Below are 17,798 nucleotides of genomic sequence, written 5' to 3' on the forward strand. Positions count from 1 at the left end.
AAGTTTACTGCAAAAATTATTTGAAAAAGAAAATTCACGACGTTATATCATACGTAAATTAAAACATAACATTCTGTACGATGCTGCAACGAGAAGCAGGAAGGATCGCCCTTATTTTCCTTCTATAAATTAAGGAGGTGCCATAAACCTTCGTCGAAATTGCTTTAATCAAGTCCAAATCGGTTTCCGTAGCAATTTTTTGATCGTTCAAAATAAAAGATGTGTCTGTTCGAAGCGTGCTCGTGTATTTGTATTTCCATGAACTTAAAGATCAAGTTTTCTCGATCGTCTACGCCCGTTTTGCTGCAGTCCTGCCAAGGTTATTAATCCACGTGATTCGATTTGACTCGACTTCTCGTCACCCTGACGCGGTTCTAACGCCGTAAACGTGGCAGCGGAAAATTTGATGGCCACTGTTAAACGTTTTACGACGACTCTAAAGTCTGCGAATTCCGTTGGCACCGATGTGCATGGATTTCCTGTCCCGACATCACGTGCGTTCAGAGCTTCCGATGGCTCTCCGACACTTTTGCTCTTAAACATTATTACTACCCTGCAGACGACTGATGCAGTGACGGATTTTGTCTCGATATTCTCTCATGATGAAAATGAATGACATAAAAAAAGAGTTATGGTTTTATTAAGAATGGAGCAGATGCAACTCTTGGTTTAAAATACGGTATTGCCAACATTTCATATACAGTATTTTCATACAAAAAAGCCTTGAATTCGCGTGAAAAATACGTTAAAAATATTGAATAACATTTTTTGTGCAATTTCATTTTCGAGAAGAGCAAAATAGATCATTTTTCGAGTGTTTTTCAATGACATCCAATAATCTTTAAATTAATGGAATGATTGTGTTTATCATTCTTCGTACTGTGAACAAATACTTTTACAAATACAGAATTGTTCAAACTGAGTTTTCTTTCGAAAATGAAGTTGTACTTCAAAATATTATATTCTGTGGTAATTAAGAATAGAAAAATAATTACTTTAAAAGATTCTATCAAACGTTTTAATTAAAATGTTTTAAAGTTGATATACAGGGTTTGTCCAATAAGTATCCGGATTGATGTCCTAAAATGAAGTGCGTTGAAGATATACGTACATTGAGTTAATAATCTTCAAAGTATGCCCCCCTCCTGCATCAATACACCGTTGCCAGCGGGTTTTCCATTGTTTATACGCTTCCTGGAAGCCGGCAAGCGTAAGACTGTTCAGGCACTCCGTCGAAGCCGCTTGAACCGCCTCAATCGTCCCGAAACGATGTCCTTTAAGGCTTCTTTTAATGCGAGGGAACAGAAAAAAATCAGAGGGTGCCATATCTGGACTGTAGGGTGGTTGGGGTGGTGTTGTGATGTTATGCTTCGTCAGTATCTGTCTCACAATTAACGACGTGTGACTTGGCGCGTTGTCGTGATGGAGCATCCAGGAATTCGCGATCTCCCTTCGTACGCGGCGTACTTTAAGTCTCAAACGTTCGAGCACTTCTGCGTAAAATTGGCCATTCACTGTTTGTCCAGCAGGCACAAACTCCTTGTGGATAACACCTTTTGCGTCAAAGAAGACAATAAGCATCGATTTTATCCTTGACTTGCTCATGCGAGCCTTTTTCGGTCGAGGAGAGCCGCTTGTGTGCCACTCAGCACTTTGCATTTTTGACTCCGGATCGTATTCAAAAATCCATGTTTCGTCACCGGTAATCACTCTGTCTAAAAGATTTGAATCCCTCTCCAAACATTCTAAAAGTTCACGAGAAATTGTCACACGGCGTTCTTTCTGTTCCTCTGTTAAAACCTTCGGAACCAATTTAGCGCACACTTTTCGCATTTGCAAATCCTCGGTTACGATAGAATGAATAGTGGATTTCGTTAAATTTAATTCCTGTGCAATTAAACGAATGCTTAAACGGCGATCGGAATTCAAAATTTCCCGCACTTTGTCGACATTCGTATCGGATCGGGACGACGACGGTCGTCCAACGCGTTGCTCGTCTTCAACGTCTTCACGGCCATCTTTGAAATTTTTGTGCCACTCAAAAACACTCGTTCTAGACATGGAATCATCCTTGTAGGCCTGACGAATCATATTAAATGTCTCCGTAGCAGATTTATTTAGCTTAACGCAAAATTTAATCGCACAACGCTGCTCGATGTTTCGTTGCATTTTGATTCTCGACGCGAACGTTAAATACGCTTCCACTTCAAGCACGATATAAACGAAACAAATGGTGGAAAACAAATGAACCTAGATTTTTATTATACATAACAACTTTCCGCATCGATCTAGCTAATAGAGATTGCTCCCTGACCTACCAAATTAGCAGAAAAAAATCAGTCCGGATACTTATTGGACAAACCCTGTATAACAGCAAAAAATCCATTGAGTGCAAGAGATTAAATAAACTGAACCACTATACTACTTACGGCAAAAAGTCACCTGAGAGAAATGTGGGTCTACGTCGTTAAAAGTGGCTTGTTTTATACCATAGGTACTACGTAAATCTGATAGACACATCAAAATCATGATATAATTTTACATTAACAATAATTGGAGCGTATGAAGAAAAAGAATATATATATTTTAAAAATACTTTGTATAATATATGAATAAAAATTATTTTATCTAGACATCATAAGAAAAATTCGAAAGACTTAGTATAACAGTTACAATTTTAATAAAATAATTCCGGTAACGAATAACCGTTATGAATGATTAAAATATGTTAACACTAGTAACCATTATTGGTGAGAGAAACTAATTTTAGTTTCAGTTGATAACCGTTATCGATGACGGAAATTTAATTTTGATTACCTTCAACTAATATAAACGACCGAAATTGCATTTTGGTTACCAATAGCCATTATCGTTGATGAAAATCTTATTTTAGTTACTCATAATCATTATCGATGTTTATGAAATTTCTTCGATTACCGCCTAATCAATATCGAAGAACAACGTTTTATTTAATTACGCCAACCGACGTTGTCAGTTGTTATTCGCACCTGTGTTATTTATTAGAAATAGTTTGTCTGTTTGTCTATTCATTTACGCTTTTCGTTATGCATTTACGTCAATTGTTAACCTGATAATGAAAATTATTTGGATGAAATTTCGTTAAACTAGCAGTGCTATTTTTTTTTACTGTTACTGCTGCAAAGTTTGTTAGAAAACCTCTAAATTACAATTCATATTTTCTCTTGTTTTTTTTTTGTTCCTTTTTTTATTGGGAATTAGTAGTACAGACAATAGCCCAAATCTTTAAATCTTTAACCAAAGAAATTCTAATCATTAATAATGGTTATTGGTGACCACAGAAAAGCAAATCCATTCATTTATATCCTTGAATGATAACAACAATTTATGTTTATGCCATTGACAGCAGTTATTTGTAATAAAAATTAATTTCTATTATCAATTGTGATTACTAATGGTACATAAAATTCGAATAGTTCATAATAGTTATTAATAATAAAAATAATTAAAACTTAATATTTTCTAATCATCAGTTATTCAGAAATTTCTTTGAAATTCAATAACCAGCTGCTATTTAAATGACTTGTTTCATAGAAACTTGAGAAAAGAAATGTTATTTGGATCTTTAATTTTAACCTTTATAAATTAGACTAATACGTAAACCTCAAATTTTTGAATAGTTAAAATAATTTAGGTCGTGAAAATTTGAGAACAATTATTACTGGTATAATGACTGCAATAATACATGGTTCAACAAAACAGTGTTTAAATGAAAGGGCTCTCCCCTTTGTCGCACTTTACAAGTACATTGTTTCAAATGAAAATAAACAAGAAAGGTTTTAATAAACGTAGATCTTAAAGCTCTCGTATATTTTATGCTTTTGTCAGAATTATGATACTATTTTTAAAGTATATTAAAAATTGTGTAAACTTGAATTTATACGAATGTAGATTCTCAGGACCTCGATAATGAAACTGATAATAACGATAATAAAAATGTCGTATTCCATATTTTAGTTGAGGTTTGGAAAAAAATAAAAGCAGTACATTTTGAATCTTCTTCAAACTTCCCAGAATTTTATGTTAACTAATTTCATTTATACAATTCAGGAAATCAACGCAATTTATCAAGTTTTTAATAAAAAACAATTTTTAATCAAAAAGTGCAAAGTATTAATTCTATATACGACATGTAATAGATATTTTTTATAAATAAAGATCCAATAACCAGTACTATTTTTTTTATTCTATCAATTTTCGTTTTAATCCTATGTTTGTTTTTTTTCGATATTCAGTTACATAAAGTGATATTCAGTAAAGTTACCACATATGCAGAAGCATCGAGTAAAAAATAACAGTGATAATTGAACGAATATCCTGTTACAGAGATTTTAAAAAGCAAAATGTATACCCGCTGTGGAGATCGTAAAGAGAACATTTCTAATTCTGGAAAATCAGAATTTCCCACCGTATTTGCACTCGCATTCCATTCGACCCTAATCCGAGCAATCGAGAAAATTACTTTACACGTGCAAGACGATGAGCTCGTGAAAACCAGGCATTTATTAGCCTCGTTTCGTTCTATTTAAACACATTCCTAGCTCGTTATACGAATCAAGATAAATAGAAGCCTAGGAAGGGGCTTTGTGCTTTTTTTTCTGCTTTTTCATATTCGGCAATATGGGTCAATTAAATTCTGTACTGCAGTTCGTACGAAGTTGGTATATTCTGTGCTAGAGTTTATAGAAAGTACATACATTCTGTAGAAAAAACAATACTGTTAAAAATTTCAAGGTCCTAAACAAACTCTTGCGAAAATACGTACAGGAGATTACTACGATCAATCGAAGGAAATGGAATTTTAATATCAACAATAAAAAAAATCAGACAGTCGTAATTCAAAATTTGGAGAATTAACACTTTTAACCAGCTAACTGTGGCGATCTTTTCGCAAAGTGCGCACCAGTGTGTGTCGCGAGAATCAAACGATGCGAATCAGCTCTCAAGAATTTATGAATCCATCTCAAATCATTTACACTTTTTATTTGTTTATTTCATTTCGTGTTGACCTCTAAACATTTTAAACATATTACAATTTACGAATATAATTTAGTTTTCGTCAAAATTACAATTTAAATATCAAATTGTAACAAAATTTATACGCATGACGAATATAGTCGTCGTGACACAAAATTCTGCCACAACTCCATGACGGATATAGTCGTCGAACACACTTAACTGGTTAAGCGCGATTGCATAATATTGCGCATTCCAAAGAAACGACCTCCTGTGTGCTTGTTATACTGAGACCGAACGTGTTAAAAACCTTTCAAATTCTCGAAAGGCGTAGAATTATTGTATTTATTGCTCAATGGACACTTTTAAAATGCTTCTATTCATATTAACAATTTAACTCGTAACCTCTCGATTTATTATGTTTCCTGAATACTTGTCACTACTTTTCATATGTGGAGGTTTTTAATTATTTTTCCGTGTACATTTTAATTCTTCAAAAGTTTTGTGTATGTTATATTGTATGTAACATTTATTTTATTTCAAATTTAAGAACGTATAACAAAAGATATTTTTGCAGTATGATATATATGTACATGCAACTACATTTGAATTGTCAGGAAATGACATTGGTGTACTATAATAACCTCTTCAGTCCGGAACTCAGTATTATTAATCTGTTTCTTATACGAATGGTGTGTTTTTTTAATTGTGAAAAATATTGGATTAAAAAGGGTGAAGTGTAATAAATAAAATAATCCAAAAGAAAATTGTGCAATAAGAGATATGCTACTAGGATAGGTCCAAATAAATTTTGTTCGCTTTCAATCTCTAAAAATTTAGCCCTTTGCGCTCGAAAGGCGTCTTTCAAGTGCCATTCGATTTAACACAACAATTTCATATAAGCATTATTTAACTAATTCTATAATAATGCTCGTGTGATGTATAATCATAGTGAAACAGACAATAGTGGAAATTATTACCTCAAATAATAAGAAGATATTGTAAGAAATTATTATAAGAAATAATAATTCATTCAACATTTTAATTAATAAATTTTACAGTTGCTGTTTGCAAACAATAAAATTATCTTCGAGTGCAAAGAGTATTTGAATTAAAAAATTTAAATTCAAGTGGTTGCTCAAAGCAATTTTCTGTCGATATATGTATTGATTTTTTTTACTTTTAACTACAATTTGATATTATGTCTCACAGCAATGTTAATCAGCTGGTTTAGCCATATTTACAAAGTTGAGTTAAAAAATAATAAGTCAGGTTAATAGTGAATTTGATAATTGTTCGAAGGTTTGATATGACTTGGGGCCAAACAATGTTCATTCATTGTCTATAAAAGATCTTAACGACTTTGTAACAAAAAAGTTATTAATTTTATTTAAACAGTTCGAACTGCAATATGATTTCCTTGATTTACATGTGATTTATTGACTTTAAATGAAAGTTATAAAAATTATCAAAAAATTTTTAAAAGCTTGCAAGTTGTTAATGGTACAGTAGAACAAGGAGTACCATTGATAGGAGAATTTAATAAATGCTTAACTAAAAACGAGGATCAGTTACAATATTTCGTACAAGTAGTGCAACACAGAAAAGAATATCTATCATGCAATAAAAATGATTATTCTATAACTGGTTACTATACAAAATAACTATTGATAAATAAATCGTTTCTAATAAATAAGAAAATGGCCAAAAAATTTATTTTTAATTTTATTTTATAAATTTTTGAATTGCAGTGTGCGACCTCGTAAGTCATGTAACTTTTTGATGATATTGAGTAGGTACTTAGTACCGAAAGTATTAACCAATTAAGTGTGTTTGACGACTATAATCCGTCATGGAGATGTGGCAGAATTTTGTGTCATAACGACTATATCCGTAGTGCGTAAAATTTTGTTACAATTTGATACTTAAATTGTAATTTTGGCGAAAACTAAATTATATTCGTAAATTGTAGTATGTTTAAAATGTTTAGAGGTCAACACGAAATGAAATAAATAAATAAAAAGTGTAAATGATTTGAGATGGATTGATAAATTCTTGAGAGCTAACTCGTCATCGCTTGATTATCGCGACGCACACTGGTGAGCACTTTGCGAAAAGATCGCCACAGTTAACTGGTTAAAATAATTAAGAAGTAATAACGATATTGCTTTATCGCTTAGAAAAATTTCAATAAAATATTTCCTTTCAGAAGCGAGTTTGACAAGGGGAATGCATGTTCTGTGCTATACTCAATAATACATAGAACGTCTCAAAAGATGGCCTGCGTCGATGACAAATGTACCTACGAGAATCGATCGGGAATATGTTGAAATGATAAAAAAAGAAAAGATATTTCAACTGGTTTTTTCAAATTTAATCTAATTTTTTGTACGCAGTTAACGAACGGCGAACTAGGTTAATGATATTTCTGTACTATCGGAGAATTTATTATACATTGAATTCATTCAGTTTTTAACATTTCTAATGTACAGAAGCAATAATGTTCAGCTATATTCCACTTGATGTCCCTTCACATGAAATAAATCGACGAACGAGGTAGCAGAGGGAGTCTATCTTCTTCTGCCACAATTTAATAAGGGACGCTTTAGATGTGGTTTCATCGATTTTAATGAAATTTGATAGAATGATAGGTTTATGGCTATAATAAACGTAATTGTAATTACAGTTGCAGATGAAATTTTCAGATAAATGTGTTGAAAATTTGAAAAATTAGAAGCCATGCATATAGTGCACGGGAAGATTTTAAATAATTAAGTGTAAGTCTTTAAACTTCTAAATTTCAAAACTTAAAGTTTACGAATTTCATATTTTCCTATTAGGGAGTTTATAAGTTATTTTCATGTTAAGAAGTTTATAAATTCCGAATTTTCAAATCCGGGAATTTACAGTTTGATGAATTAAAAAATTTAGCAATGCAAAAATGTGGAAATCTGAATATGCTAAATTTAACAATTTAGAAATTAAGTAATTTGCAAATTTAGATAGTTAGAAATGTCCCCTTTTTTAATTTTCAAATTTAATAATTGAAGCTATTTTCGATATTTTAAAACATACATTTTTTAATTTGGGAGTTTAGAAATCTTAGTTTCTTCAGATTTTAAGATTTTGTTTTTTGCGAGTCTCAAAGCTATAAATTTTCAAATTTAACCATTTTTGCAACCTAAATTTTTTACTTTGGCAACTTTGAAATTTAAAAATTACAAATAATGCTGTTATATATATTGAAGTACAGGATTATATAAATTCTAAAAGTTATTTAGTAATTTCAGCTTTTTTAAATTCTCATGTATAGAAATTTATAAATTTATAATCTTGAAATTTAAACATTTATAGTTCAGAATTTAAGAATAATATAAGAATCCATAATTTCAAAACTTGGAGATTCCGAAATTTCAAGTTTTAAAAATATTTGAAATTTTTGAATTCGAGAATATATAATTTCAAATTTCACAATTTATATATTTTAGCTTCTTCAAATATTTGAGTTTAGAAATTTAAACATTTCAAATATGTATATTTAAATATTTAGAGATATAAAAATTTTCAATTATTTTGCTCCAATGTTTAGAAATTTAATCACGTGGGAATCAAGAAATTTAAAATTAAAAATTTAGAAATTTCGAATTAGGAAATTTACCCAAACTTGCCAAAATATTCACAATGATGTATTTATTAATAATATTCTTTTATTTCTAAAACTACATCAAAAATTTTATACACTGAAAAATTAAACTAAGAGAATAATTAAAAATTTATACAATAATAATAGAAAACAGACACAATTTAAGCAGATATAAATTGTTATTTAATAAATTTTTGCTGCATATATAAAATATCACGGTCGTTAAAAAATACGGGAAAAACGTAAACAATTTCAGATATCACACGACTCTTATTTCCGATAAAATCATGTCAGTTGCGTCGATCAATAGTAATGAATATAAAATTTCCATCTTTAATAACGTATATTTTCGCCTAAAATTAATTTCTGTTATTGACAGAATTAAATTTAATTTTTGTCATTTTAGTAATATGAAAAAGAAATAATTATTCGAAATAGATTGTAATAAGTTGAATAATTAAACATTTATATTTTGCGATCATTCCTTTTTTTGAGAAATTTCATTAAGACCTAACGACAGTTCGTTTACATTTAAATGTGAATAATTTTTTATTCAGTTATTTTTTTTATAGAAATTTAAAGAATGACTGCAATTTTGTCTTTTATTAATGTTAAGAAAATGGGTTTTAGATCGCCAAAAGTAAAGGTTCTACCACACTTTAATACACTTTATGAATAATAATAATAAGACTTTATTTAATTATATGTATAGATTACCCTTATTAATTAACCGACTTCGAAAAAGAAGGAGGTTACTCAGTTCGATCAGTATATTTTTTTTTTTTTTTTTTTTTTTTTTTTTTATTATTTTCTATGTGTGCCCGTCGATTACGCCTAGCTGGATGGACCGATCCGAACGAAACCTTTTGCATGTGGTAGGTTCTGACTCCCCATTGGTACCATTATCAAAAAATTTTTCATTTTTTAATTGCAAAGTGTTGTTATTGCAAAAAAACCGGCAACTTTTGAAATAAACTTTTCTCGATTTTAGTGCGCTTTTAATATCTCATCACGGACATGATTCTAAACAATTTTGTTCATATACAAATTTCGCGGAAAGCTTTAGTTTTCGAGATATTAGTGAAAAATTGTTGAAAATGTTTGAAATCAACTTTGGACGATTTTAATGTCCTTTTAATATGTTATCAGGGGCACGATTCTGAACAACTTTTTCCTTAACCGCAATTAAGGGGAAGCTTTAGTTTTTGAGTTATTAGCGAAAAACTATTGTTACTAATATATCGAATTCTGCGTACGCCTTCGTGTCTCTGGTGGTGTATGAGTCAACATGCAGTCGCCGATTTTCTACTGTTTCTACAAACACGTCTTGTCGGCCGAAAATCAGTATACATGTATAATAACTATTGTTATTGCAAAATCCTATTCTTTGGTATTGTTATGTAAGAAATGTTTCACAGTATCCTATACAATTCTCCCCAATCCACTAAAAAGCGTGAAATAAAATAATTTAAAAAAAAAAAATACGCCGACTTCGAAATGCACTAAAAAGTATAAAATAATTTCTATTTCATTCAATCATACAATTACGTAACAGATATGAATGAAACCTATTTACTCGTTAGGTAGCATATTAAATGCATTTCAACCTTTTCGGAGGCGGCGCAAAATTAAGAATACCTCAGTATTTTCGCCTCCGAAAAGGTTGAAATGCATTTAATATGCTACCTAACGAGTAAATAGGTTTCATTCATATCTGTTACGTAATTGTATGATTGAATGAAATAGAAATTACTTCATTAGGAAATAGAAATTATTTTATACTTTTTAGTGCATTTCGAAGTCGGCGTATTTTTTTTCTTAAAACTATTTCATGCAGATTACGAATGCAACAAGATACGGCTCTTGCATCGTGTCCACTCGATATATTTCTGCGACACGAATTGTCTTTTGTCGAGTGTGTCTAGTCTCGTAGCGCTGCACGCACACACTCACTCACATACATGTTACACATGTAGGTATAGCTACTGCGCATTTCTTATTGACGCTACTAGATGCGTAGCATACAAAATTATACATATTTCAATAATTAAATGAGGCGCATTGTCATCGTTTAGTAATATCATTCATTTTGATACTTTGTGAACATCACAATTATGAATAACTAGGGGGCGGTGCCCCCTGGCCGCTTCGCGGCCCAACCCCCCGAGGCGCTTCGCGCCTATTTCGTGTGAATACGTTTCTAAAATGACATGGTGAGTGGACCTTGGACTGTGGAGTAGAGGGGGTAGCGAATCGCGTGACAGCGTTACGCGTTACGCGTTACGTTACGATTTTATATTATAGAGTATGATATGATTTACACTATAATTTGGGTCGTGAAAGATTAAAAACGTGTATTACAAGTAGCTTAACTCTAGCAATGGAGGGCAAAACGACATTTAGTTTTGAATAAAAAAAGTCCTCCTTTGCCACATTTTACGAGGGGGCTGTTACCAGGGGAAATAAAGAAGAAAGGTTTCAATGAATATGCGTCATTGTATATTTTACACTATTGCCGGAGTTACTTTCTCAAAGCATACTAAAAATAGAATAAACTTGGTTTAATAGGAATATAGAATCTAACAATCTTGGTAATAAATCCTCTGTATTTTACTTCATTTCCTCAATAAATTTTGCATGAAAAATAAACATAGTACTCTTCGAACTCTTTTTTTTTAATATAATTCATTTTTAATGAAAAACATTTTTCTTTTAAGAAGTATAAAATATTGGCTATTATAAAATATTAAATTCGTTATAAAATACTTAAAAACTAGAAACAACTTGAAATATACAGAAATCTTGTTTTAAATAAAAAAGTATGTCGTTTAGTTGGAAACGGTAGTGCATTTTAAATTCAACGGGAAATAAGAGCTCGAGAAATTTGAACAAGAAATTCACGGGGACCGTGAATTTGACTAGCGGTATCCATTATCCCGGGGAAATGTTTAAAAGTGTGTAAAATAAATAGAGGAAATGTAACAGACAATTATCAGGACAATTCACGACTTCTGGTAGCTAGAATGTTTGGTTAAAGCTGCCAGGTAATGGAGTAAAAGAACAAAAGTATAATAACCACGGGCTAACAGCACAGATAAATTGTGGAAACCTCGAAATTGAAACAAAACGAAACAAGATTCTCAGGATATGAACCATACATTTAATAATCAGAGCGTTTAACCAAGGCTCCGTGCAAAATAATGGGTTATTATTTGATAAAATTAAGAAATCCTGAGAATAAAAACACTCCGATCGTTTTAATATTTTAAATATTTTCATCAAGCTTTCAGGGACCGAAAGAGCAAGGCCATTAAAATGTATGAAATATTTTAACGATTCTAATATTTTATTAAAGCTTTTAAAAGATGCGAGTGGAAGTTTGAAAATGGGGAATACAAAATCCTTTTTATGAATTAAATACCTACACTGGGTTTGCTTCTCTGAAACTCGTCGAGACTGTAAAATAGTTCTATACAGTTTTTATTAAAATTTTCAAAAACTAAAGAAGGCACAACATTATGTTGCACGCAAGAGATTAGTCTCGATCCTAACGAAAGTTACAAGTTCCCATGGTCCAAAGTGGTCGAACATTAACTGTTCTCAACTTGACTAAACTTCCTAGTGCTCGTAACTTCGAGACCTCTGGAAGTTTGTGCGACGAAAAATTAGAAGACCTCCGTTTTGTACTAAAGACTTCCCATTCTAGCCGTTTTATAGCTGTAATTAGATTTAATCGAGTTTCTAACCGGTTATCACCCATGTACACATAAAGTATTTTATAATTTCCCATATTTTTCTTAATATAGGCTTCGCGTACACTGTATGTATACACTTCTAAGCCCCTATAGTCCTAGATTTCTATTCTGTTAAATCCCTACAACTTGATTTCTGCAGACTTAAATTTCTATGCCCCTAGATTCCTATATTTTTAAACTCGTATCCTAGATCTACATATTGAATCCCTGTAACTCTAGACTCTTACACGCCTAAATATCTATGCTCCTATATCTCCATATCCCGAAATCATTAGATTCCTCGATTCATATATCACCAGGTCCTTATAATCTCTATACCCCTAGATCCATTTAATACACGATTTGTATTTTCATAGATATCTATACCTTTGCATTTATTTAATCTTATATCCCTATTTTACATGGCCCTATATTCCTAGATCCTAAATCTATATACTCCTAGATCCCCATATACATAAATCTTTATAATTCTAGATAGCTATGTTTTTATATTTACAAATTCCATTCTTTAGATTTCTGTTCTGGTTTATTATAATTCATAAAGTATTTTGCTTAATTCTACTCTTCCTTATCTAAATAATTGCACCACTTGATCTTGTTCAGTGGAGAACAAAAAAGATAAATTATTTTATTTGTTATTTGTTATTTGGTTAACTTACAACATTACATGTAATGCAAAATTTGATGATTATCATGATAATGAATAATATTTTAAAAGTTAAAAATTTGTAATTAAAATAAATTCTTCATTTAAAATAGAAAAAACTTCATTTAAAAATTGAACAATTAACGAATTAAATTTGAAAGAAACAAAAACTTTTAATCGATATCATTTTTATTTAAATGTAACATTGGTAATTTCTTATTTAAATAATCTCCTAAATCATAGCGAACAAAAGTAGTTCATTATTCAAATCATCCTTAACAGTATCATACAGAATTTGACGAATAATAAATAAAGTTTAGAAGAATGAAAATATTTGACTACAGTATATTTTATCTGAAATGTAGCGAATAAAATTTGCTATCCATTATGTGAACAGGTTCTAAAAGTACAGTAGCGAAAGATTTGACGAGTAATAAATAAAATGTCGCTAATAATGTTCGCAACTTGTTATTGGAATCACTCCCAGCAGTAAAACTGGAGCTGTTCTCTGTCCATGAAGATTTCAATAACGGAAAACTCGAGTCGTTGTAGCCGTTTCTTCGGTTCTCGAAGGAAAAATCTAGGATAAACTGTTTTCCAGTCGCAAAAGCCTCGAAAACGAGTAGCCTGCTTCGAGAAAGCAATTTTAGCCGCGGTGTATCAGAAGCGTAAACAAGCCTGTACGGCTGGCTCTCAGCAATCAGGCTCAAATAGGATTACTCGCGGTGCGTTGCTCGATAGATCGTGTGCAAACTTCTCCGTACACGATGTCGATAACCAGACGGCATAACCGTGACGGTATAGTTGTGTTCCCGCTGCAACGTGGATTATCAGAAGCAGCGTGCGAGCGTTCGGTTTTCAAATAACCTCGGCTCGAGTGAAATATTCAACGGCTCGAATACTGTGCAGGTAAACCGCAGCAGGGAAGCCTCGTTAACGGGTGTTCATGGTTTACTTGCCGGCAAACATTTTTACCCGCGACCATGCTGTTGTTTGTTCGAGATTAGCTGCAGCTGGAGACCAGGCAACGAGAGAAATAAGGGGATAACTGAATCCTGGAGAGGAAACGCTACAGTAGATTTACTTTCGCAGAATGACTAATCTATCTCATTCGGTTTGTTACAATATAGAATAGCTTCATTCTTATTTGGACACCGAGCGATGGAAGTTATACACGTCACTTGTGGAGGTAGTCAACGATAACGTATACAGGCATCCCTCAAATAATATAATTGGTTCTAGGTTATTCGAAACCAAGGATTTTCTGTAACTAAGTTCATTCTCACTCAGTTTATTATATCGTTCTTTTCTTCAATGAACTTAATTATATCGTGCTACCCGTCCAGTAATATTCGCAACTTCGTGTAATTCGAATTCCGTGTTATTTGAAGGTTGTCGCAATTTTTAATCGCACAAGTATCGTGTTATTCAAGGGATGTCTGTACTTTGTAGGAAAATTTGTCTGAACTTCGGAAGGATAATACAGTATTCTCCCCGTAAGTGTGAAAAAGATCTCTACCGTAAGTGTAAAAATTTTATCCCCACTACTGGGGTGATCCCCCTCGGAACCAGTCAAGAATAAAACACGATCTGTTGCCGAAACGACGAGGATCGAATATCGGTGAGACACATACTAATGCAAGCAGAGGAAAAGATTGCAATTTTCTTATTTCTTACTACGTTTTCATGAAACTTTTACTGTCTAGTTTTCCTGATTAAAATGACACCAAACATAATATAATTACGTTAACAATTGTGTGTGTAACGAATGATTAAAGTATTTAACATAAAAGAGGACGGCGGATGGAAAAGAAAGAGTGGCAGAAGGTTAAAGCGTTTGGCAAACATGAAAAACTCGTGCGTGTTTTGTCTTTTAAATTCAAAAATCAAAATTCTTTATTTTTGGTTTTTCGTCAATGGAACTTTTACCACCGTATTTGCCTCGTTTTTCTGATTAAAATGACACGAAACACGATATGATAACGATCGTAATTACTTATATAACAAGCCATAAAAGTTTCGTACTTTCACACTTGCGGCAAACTTTACATTTACGATAGAGATACGAATTTCTCCTAACAGCTTACAAGTAATTATGATTCCAATTATAGCATGTTTAGTATCATTTTAATCAGAAAAACGAGACGAATACGATAATCAAAGTCTCATTCACGAAAAACCAAAAATAAAGAAGTTTGATTTTTGAATTTAAAAGACAGAACACGCACGAGTCTTTCACGTTTGCCGAACCTCAGGTCCTCTTTGTGTTTGTGTTGTTTTCCTTTTCTACGTTCGGCTCACTACAAAGAATGTAGTACCTATTCTATAAATGTGAAACTCCAGACCTGAAGTTTTCACTCTTATAGGAGAATACTGTGTATGTATAATTAATCCTACAATTATTCGACAGAAAATGATAATTTTGTTTAACAATTTGTGTTGGATAATTGTAGAACTTAATGTTATGTGATGTTGCTCATTATTATAACATGCAGAATGTCAGCTGCGTATTATTATAATAAATATAGAATATCAACTGCTCATTATTACTGTAATATGTAGGATGTCAATTATACATTATTATAATAATTTTATAATAATTGTTATAATAATGGACAGGATGTCCACTTCGCATTATTATAATAATATGCAGGACATTAACTAGACATTATTATAATAGTATATAGAGGATATATAAATAAAGAAATGGTTGATTTTGTATGAAAAGATAATTTAGGAATATAGAACACAGTTCTTTTATAGGATTTTGTTTCCGGCGGAATTGGTTTCGAAAATTCATCAAGTATTTTATATTTGGGTTACCTGGTGGGGACAAAAAAAGCAATTATTCATCTTTGACTTTGGAAGATCAATTTCTATATATGAAATTGAAATATTAAAAGTTTGTATATCAGAAAACTTCTAAATTTCTAAATCTGAAAATGAGCAAAGACAATTTGAATGATTATGCATTTAAACATTTTTAAATATAATTAAAATTGGAAACTTTAAATGTTTGCAAATTGCGAAACTGAATTGTTTATAAATTTTTAAAATTCACGAATTTTCAAATTAATGTAAATTCACAAATTTCTGAACTTTCATGTTTTTAAATTTTCAACTTTACATATTAATTTTCATACTTCTAAATTTTTAGATCTACTAGTTTTATAATTTTCAGGCTTTCAGATTCATATTTTCGTATTCTCCAATATTTAAAATTTAAATGTTCATGAATTGAAAAATTCAAAAATTCGCAAGACTAGCAATTTAAAAACTTGAAAATTAATTTTTGAACGTTGTGTATTATTTAAAATAATCAGGTTTGAATATAAAAATGACTTCTTTTTTACGTCATTTATTCTACTTCTATGAAATGAAAAATTCAAATAAATTCCTACTTAAATAATTCCTGAAGTACTTTTGCAGTAACAGTATTAATTACAATATATGAGAAAGTTTTGTTTCTTGCTTGCTATATTTTCACAAATTTATATGACTTCGTTCACGATTCATTTCAGAAAATGATAATAATCCATTTTAAATATGTATTATCTAAACATATAAGTTGTAATAAGTAACAGATAATGTAATACACGAGTTCGGAACAGTCCATCTGAAAATCTAAATGGTTACCTTCGAATTGCGTAATCTGAGTCATTAAAGGATTTCGTACCTGAATTAATAGAGCTGCCCATGCGATCAACAGGTTCCTACTGTCTAAACCTAATGAATATCTACTTCATCAATCCGGATAACTATATATATAATTTAATCTGTATAAATTTTCAATTCAGAGTAGTTCAAGAACAGTTCAGAAATCTAATCTTGAAATCGTTAAGAAAACTGCGAAAGAGAACTAGATATTTTCATACCCTTTATTAAATTACAATTTTTCAACCTTAATAGATTTTCTTATGGTGACGATCTATATAAACAATAAGTTTTTTGAAAATTTTAAAAAAGCTCTCTACAAAAGAATCTGTAATTTCATTTAAAATTAATCGAACATTCATTAATACATAACTTAATACATTTATTGAAATTCGGTTCATGAATATTCAGTCTTTATATCCCGTTAAAATATTGATTTATTACAAAATGATGACGGCTTTATTGTTCGTATTTGCCAGAAAATCATTTGCAAAGTAAATTAAATAAAGTTTAATATGATTATCGTACCACCTGCGATAAATAACCGTAATATATATTTTCTTTGAATTTGAAATAATGAACAAATTCGAATTTGTAATATCAGAGATGTTTTAACGGCCAAACAAAAGAAAATATATACAGTATCTTACTTAATATTAAGTACTGGTTTGGTATAATATACTGGTTTAGTATAATTAGGTAAGTGACATTTTTTCGGAAGTTAACTTTATTTGTACATCATATCACAACATGTTGGAAGTGACCTTTTATTTGAATGTTTCATGCAAAATAATTGATCGTCGTTTAGAATGAACTGATTGTACATTGACCACCCTGTAATTTTGAGAAAAAAGAAGACATGCTACTCGAGTGCGCGAATTGCATTGAAACCAATTATGCAGAGATAAATAAACACTATTAATATTGAACTTTTACACATGTAGTAGTAAACAACGCTATAACAATGGAACAACACTTGGGATACAACGCTACAATAATGGTACTGTCTTAATAATATGAGTTGTGAAAAGACTAACAAAGTGAGATTAGCCTTAATTTTGCATTAGACTGCTCTATATACACCAAAAAGTACTGAAATTTCCTC

The 17,798-nt window shown here is 31.1% G+C and overlaps 1 protein-coding gene across 5 annotated transcripts in view; it reads left to right on the forward strand.

The window, feature by feature from the left end:
- LOC100881525 (zinc finger and BTB domain-containing protein 8A) overlaps positions 1 to 17,798 on the forward strand; it is a 197,806-nt gene that overhangs the window by 88,334 nt on the left and 91,674 nt on the right. Inside the window, exon 5 of one of the 5 annotated variants that reach the window (XM_076539643.1) lies at positions 7,205 to 7,266. The exons of the other annotated variants lie outside the window; for them this stretch is intronic. Coding sequence (XP_076395758.1) covers positions 7,205 to 7,251 — 47 coding nt within the window. The 3' untranslated portion in view covers positions 7,252 to 7,266. Of the gene's footprint in view, positions 1 to 7,204; positions 7,267 to 17,798 lie in introns of those variants that run through there. 5 annotated transcript variants of the gene reach the window in all.

Source organism: Megachile rotundata, chromosome 14 (assembly GCF_050947335.1).
Source record: "Megachile rotundata isolate GNS110a chromosome 14, iyMegRotu1, whole genome shotgun sequence".
NCBI lineage: Eukaryota > Metazoa > Arthropoda > Insecta > Hymenoptera > Megachilidae > Megachile > Megachile rotundata.